We start from the raw sequence: 6,182 nt of genomic DNA, 5'->3' as shown, positions 1-6,182 counted from the left end.
GGGGGGGGGGGGGGCTTTTTCCTTGATGCGCTTTTCCAATGCTAGTGATAGCGCCTCAGGACATAGGCGGTTGGGAAGGACAAGGGGGAGAGTCTGTCATCCTCCAGGAAAACCCTTGCCGCCTTCAGAGACAGACACCATTTACCGAAACAGCTCTTGCCGGCCAGGGTGGGCGGTTCAGCCCAGAACGGAGGCCGCGTCCCTCTCCCCTGCCCCAAACCGGGCGTGCCTGTTCAGGCTGCGCAGTGTTTCTTTGCAGAGAGCAAATGCACTCTCTCTGCATTCGCTCTCGGGCCCCAGGACCAAAGAGGGTTCTAGACTTTGCTCCAGAGGCAGAAAGGTATCTGCCCCCCTGCCCCGTTTGGCCAGCCTGGGTTGTGTCCTCAGCTCTTCGTGGGTCAAAATCCCTCTAAGACCCAAGCAAAGGCAATGCCTTAACCCCCCACCCCCCACCCCAGCTCAGTGGCAGAGAGGGAGAAGCTCTAGGCCGAGGGTCTCTGGACTCTGGCCAGTCTCCCCAGGGCTCTGCACGCGGTGGCCAGGTCGGCTCTTCCTTCTTCTCTCCCCTCTGCCATTATTTTCATTCCAGCTGATAAGGGTCCCCTCGCTTTTGATAAAAGGGTGACTTCTCCCCTGCGCCTATTACAGCCTCGCCACCATTATTCCTAAGAGTGCAAAGACTTCTCAGGGAAGTGACATGACCCTCTAATGGAAATATCTAATTAAGGCAGAGAAGGAAATGGAGAATGCACATTCCCAAGAGCAAATATCATTATCAGAAAAACAGGCACATTAGGACAGGGAGTGCAGGACGCTTTATATCCTTGGAGGGGACAGAGGTTAAGGAAAGAGGTTCAGCTCGAGTGGTCCCATTGACTCAGGGCTGACCTCCCGGAAAAGCCTGTCTCAGCCCTGTGCCCGGGCCCCTGGGCTTCCTGACGACGATACCCAAGATGGTGGGGCCCGGAGGGTACCTGCTGTGTGTCCATGAGGCCTGGAGCCTCAAAGCCTTGCACTCCCCAACTCTGCTGCCCCCGTTCCTAGAGGGACCTGCCTCTCTGGAAACTGCTCTCTCCTGCCCCGAGTGGGCAGGACGATGGTGAGTCAGTCCTGGGTGCCGTCCTGCGCCGTCCCCTGGCTCCGGGCTGACCCCGCCCCACCCACTGGACATCCAGGCCACCCCTGAGGAGGAGAGCCTCACCCTCTGCCTGCAGAGCCCCCCCTGCCCAGTTGCCCCAGCTGCCCCCCTGCTCCCCCCGCCCCCCTGCCCCTGGGAGCCCCGCTCACCCAAGCTGCCGGTGCAGAGGCAGTTGTGGGTCCGAGGCTGCGGCTTGGTCTGGTGACTGTCGAGAATCTGCTGCACCAGCTGCTCCACGGAGAAGCCTGAGCTGCTGTTTCCATTGCTGCAGGTCCACTTGATGCCGTGGACTGTGGACAGAGAGGGGCAGGGGGGCGGTCAGAGGTCACGGGGTGCAGGGGCAGGGCCTGGGAGGGGTGGGACCTGGGCCCTCCCAGAGCATAGCCCCCTCTCTGCTGGGAGGCTGGCTCTAGGGGTGAAGTGATACACATGGGGGGGGGGAGGACGGAGGACGGAGGAGGGAGGGCCAGGCTGCCCCATGAGACCCCTACTCCCACTGGGAGCTCTGTGCTCTTCCTCTGCCTCCCCTCCTCCCTTCCCTACGGTGCACCCTGGGGAGCGGACGACCTAGAGATTTGCTTCTGTTTTCCTGAAGTCCAAGTGCACCAAAGCGTTTCTTCAAGGGAGGGAGGGCTGGGCCTCTGAGGGCCCTCCCCCACCCCCAGCTGCAGGCAGTGGAGATTTGCGGAGGATATGGAGGCTGCATGCTGGGCTGGATACCCCACCCCTCCTGGAGGGGTGCTTCTGATTCTTCTCACAGGACTTCTCGGCCTCAGGGGCTGCAGGCCAGGCTGTGGGGGCACAGGGGGCAGGACTGAAGGGCCCACATGACCCGGACAGTGGATGCCCACCGACGACCAGCCACCTGGATGGCCAGCCCTGGAACTCTGTTGTCCCTGCCATCGGGGTGGGTCCACAGAATGACTGAGGGTAGAGCCCACCCTGAGCACATCTGCCTGGCAGGATAGGGGCTGACAGTCTAAAATAAACTGACTGGCCAGCTGGGCCTGCGGACTGATGGATTTCACACCCGCTGCTCCGTGGTCTCAGCAGGAGCAGACCCGGCCGTGAGGTGGTGTGTCGGGTACAGGGCACAGCCCGGCTCTCTCTGGTGGCTGCTGGTGGGCCAGGTTCCAGAGGCAGGGAATCCATAGCCCTGGGGTTGGAGCCAGTGCCCAGGGCTCTCAGAGGGACCCGGCTCGCTGTGAAATGGGGCGAGTGGGAGCGGGTGGTCCGGGAAGAGGAGCAGGGCAGGGTCATGCTAGGCAGAGGCCAGTGGCTTTGCCAACGCAAAGACAACTTCCTTTCTCCCCTGGCGGAGCTCCTCTCACACGGAGTCCAGGGGAAGAACGGTCACAATGCCCAGTGTCTGCCCTGGCTCTGTGAGGCTCCAGGAGGCAGAGGGTCTACACAGAGAGTAGGACCCAGGTCAGATTCAGATCTGGATTTGAGTCCAGGTTGCAGTCTTGCTGTGTGAATTTGGGCAAGTCTCTAAACCTCTCTGATCCTCAGTTTCCTCACCTGTAAAATGGGAATAGGCTAGCGTGTGCCTCATGGGGCGGCCAGGAGGAAAGTGCATCCACCTGCCCGGTACTGTTGTGCTGACCGTTAATGACGACGATAATGCCGGCCTCGTTCCACGGCCTGGCTGATGCCCATGGGAACTGGGCTTGGGGGAGGAAACTGCTTGCTGTGACAGCCGCCGGTGGCTCTGCCTTGGAACACCCTGCAGAGAGCTCCATGGCTGCCGTTCCTTGTCAGCACCTGTATGTAGGGCTCCAGTCGTTTTTCAGAGAACACCCCTCGTGTGTGGGTTCTGATGTGCTGGGAATCCCGCCAGGTGCTGCTTCCCTTGGCCGTGCACCTGCCCCAGGCATTTGTCTGGTTCTGATGAGGCCCGTGGCCCTGCTCCCAGAGGGCCCTGGATTCTGGTGGGTCATCACGAGGGGATGGGGGCTTGCTGAGTGGCTTCTGTCCCTGAGCCAGCTGTGCTGCCTGGAGTTGCGGTCCTGGGTGCCTGTTCAGAGTGCTGCGTGATGGGCATGTGCAGCCGGGGGCAGTGCTGGGGTTTCCGGCCCACTTTTCTCTGCCTTGGGATCCCTTGGGGAGCTCTTCGGCAGCCCCAGGAGGTCTGTGATCCTGCTGGCTCAGGCCCCAGCTTGTCCCCCGGCAGCCGAAAGGGAAGGCCCAGGCCAGGGCTTTGCAGACCTCATTACAGCTGTGGGACCCTTTTCTCAAATAAACCTCTGCCTGGAAATCCAATATGGAAGACAGATAACAGCAGAAGGAGCCTGGTCAAGGCAGGAGTGAAGGCCAGGGTCCACTGGCCTGGCCTCGTGCCCGGGACCTCTTGGCTGAGGATCTTTTCTAGACTCCTCATTTTATAGAGAGGGAAGCAGAGGCTGGGGTGGGGGGTGGGCAGAGCATGTCCCGACCCCTGCCCCAGCCCAGAGATTATGATATCCTTGGTCTGGGGTGTTGCCAGGCTTTTTTTTTTTTTTAATTAAAAAAATTTTTTAAACATTTTTAAATTTATTTTTGAGAGAGAGAGAGAGACAGAGAGACAGAGAGACACAGTGCAAGCAGGGGAGGGGCAGAGGAAGGGAGACACAGCATCCGAAGCAAGCTCCAGGCTCCGAGCTGTCAGCATAGAGCCCGACGCAGAACTCGAACCCACGGACCTTGAGGTCATGACCTGAGCCGAAGTTGGACACTTAACTAATTGAGCCACCCAGGTGCCCTGCCAGGTTTTTGTTTTGTTTTGTTTTTTTTAAAGCTCCCAGGAGTTCCTCACGGGCAGTCAGGGTGGTGAACACACAGCTCTGTCCTCAGCCTGAATTTTTACCTGCAAGTCTGGGAGAGAGCAGAAGACCTTCCAGAAACAGCATGGCCTCTCCTACCTCTGGGAAGGACTCAGAGCAGATGCTCACTGCAAAGGCAGACCAAGGTGTTCTCAGGAAAAACCCCACCTGGGTCTGAACTTGGCTCTCTGGAGAGAGGAACTGTAGGGCATCCTACAGGCAGCCCAGTTGTGGGTCTGGGGGTGGGGGTGGGCTGTTTTATCCCTCTAGTGAGTGGCAGGCGCCCCGCTCTGCGCTGACAGTGGCCGGCTTGTCCCAGGCTTCCTCTCCAGCCCTGCCATGCGGGCGCACTTACAGCGTTCTTTCTGCCTCTTGCTCTCCTCCTTCTGTTGTTAAGGTTATAAAATGAAAACCCAGTGAAGGGTGACAGATTGCAAGCGGAGAATTTCTGGATGCTTAATGCAAATTGCCTACTGTCTTGGCACATTCAATATGCAGATTGCGTCCCTCCCCCTCCAGTGGGGGCTGGGAGAGAAGCCCCCTCCTCGGAGCTGGTGAGTTGTTAGTACTGAATATCAAATACTATCAAGACGGCTTTTAACATGTCATATGCTCTGCTTCCCGACACGTAATGAATCAGTGGGAAAGGAGATTTCTATGGGAAAAGAGCGTTTTATGGAGGGAAGGTTAATGAACACGTGCGCTGGCCTTCTGTCTCCAGCCCTTCCCTCTTTGCAAAAGCAGCAAAATGGAAACTGCATTAAAAATACACTTGATTAAATGTAAGGTCATGACCTGGGGGGGGGCGGGGGGGGGGGGGGGCAGGGGAGAAAAGGGAATTCCCAGCAAAATAACCTCCTGGTGGCTCTGGGTCACGTTTGTCCCCTCTGTTTGCTAAGTCTTGCTGGAGGGCACCGGGCTCCCAGTTCCCCAGCCATCAGCCCCCCATCCATCTGCGGCCACCTCAAGTGGGAGGAGTGCAGCTTGTACAGAATCCCAGGGAGGGGGGTCTCCCATGCACAACCCTGGGGGGTGGCCCCTGGAAGGCTGGGCAGGGGAGGGTACCACTGGGGGAGAAGGCAGGTATGGCTGGGCCAAGCCTGGAGTGGCCAGGAGGGCCCCACTTTCCACTGGAAACTGGGGTATTCGGGGTACTCCTGTGCCACCCCCACTCCCCCCGCCGGGGTCCCGCTGCTGCCCTGGGACCAGCCATGGCTCTGGCCGGGCTGCCCGCAGCATATCCTGCACGAAGACTGGCCTGCAGAACAGGGGCCGGGGTGGCTGTCACAGGAACCCCCAGCCCACTCTGGTGCCGACCTGGCCTGTATTCAACACTTACCCTAATTACCACCCATGGCTAGGCAGCTACAATCCCACTAATATGAATAATCAAAATGAAATCCATGACAGCAGCATGTGGCCATGCTTTGGAGAGTATCTTCTGATGAACAATTTACCCAAGAGGCGGCCAACCACTGGGAAGAGAGTCATTGGGATCTAGGAGAGGGGGCTGGGGACGGGGAGGGGGCTCACGGCCACGTGGTGCTGGTGGCTAGCCATGGCCTCGTGGGTTACGGTTGCTCCGGTCCAGCCTTGGGGGTGGGGGGTGGGGCGGAGCTTTGGCGAGGCAGGCTAGGCCTGTCACGCCCTGTAAGGACAGAATCGCGTGCCCCCAAATTCTTAAGTTGAAGCCCTAACCACAATCCGACTGTGTTTGGAGATAGGGCCTTTCAGGAGGTCACTGAGGTGAAATAAGGTCATAAGGGTGGGGACCTGACCTGATAGGACTCATGTCCTTGTAAGAAGAGAGACGCCAGGAATGTGTGTGCACACCGCGGAGGCCATGTGAGGGCACGGTGAGGGACAGCCGTCTGCAAGCCAGGAAGAGAGGCCTCACCACAAATCAACCCCACTGACACCTTGATCTTGGACTTTAGCTTCCAAACTGCGAGGAAATTAATTTCCATGGCCGAAATTCCCCAGTCTGTGGTGTTCTGTTGTGGAAGCCCCAAGAGCTTACTGGCGGGAGCCCTAGAAGCCCCCAGGAGAGACCCAATCCTGCCTTGTGCACACTGCACACTTAGTGTGTGTATATGTGTGTGCACGTTCAAGAGGCCCTGAGATCAGGGACTTTCCAGAACCCGGCACTGCGCTAGGCTCTTTATATGTTGACTACGTTGCAAAAGGACACGAGTAACGATATTATCCGTCCCCTCTGGAGCATTAATGTGGACAGGGCATTG

General features: G+C 58.4%; 1 protein-coding gene across 6 annotated transcripts in view; it reads right to left on the bottom strand.

Moving 5' to 3' along the window:
• Positions 1 to 6,182, bottom strand: part of CAMTA1 (calmodulin binding transcription activator 1) — an 828,802-nt gene that overhangs the window by 88,909 nt on the left and 733,711 nt on the right. For all 6 annotated transcript variants that reach the window (XM_040460083.1, XM_040460077.1, XM_040460058.1 and 3 more), the window contains exon 8: positions 1,288 to 1,428. In XM_040460083.1, the coding sequence (XP_040316017.1) occupies positions 1,288 to 1,428 (141 nt within the window). The remainder of the gene's footprint in view (positions 1 to 1,287; positions 1,429 to 6,182) is intronic.

The sequence above is a fragment of the Herpailurus yagouaroundi genome, unplaced genomic scaffold (assembly GCF_014898765.1).
Source record: "Herpailurus yagouaroundi ecotype Mexico unplaced genomic scaffold, PumYag 77, whole genome shotgun sequence".
Classification (NCBI taxonomy): Eukaryota; Metazoa; Chordata; class Mammalia; order Carnivora; family Felidae; genus Herpailurus; species Herpailurus yagouaroundi.
The sequence above is the reverse complement of the archived record's forward strand: the minus strand, read 5'-3'. Positions and strand labels throughout refer to the sequence as shown.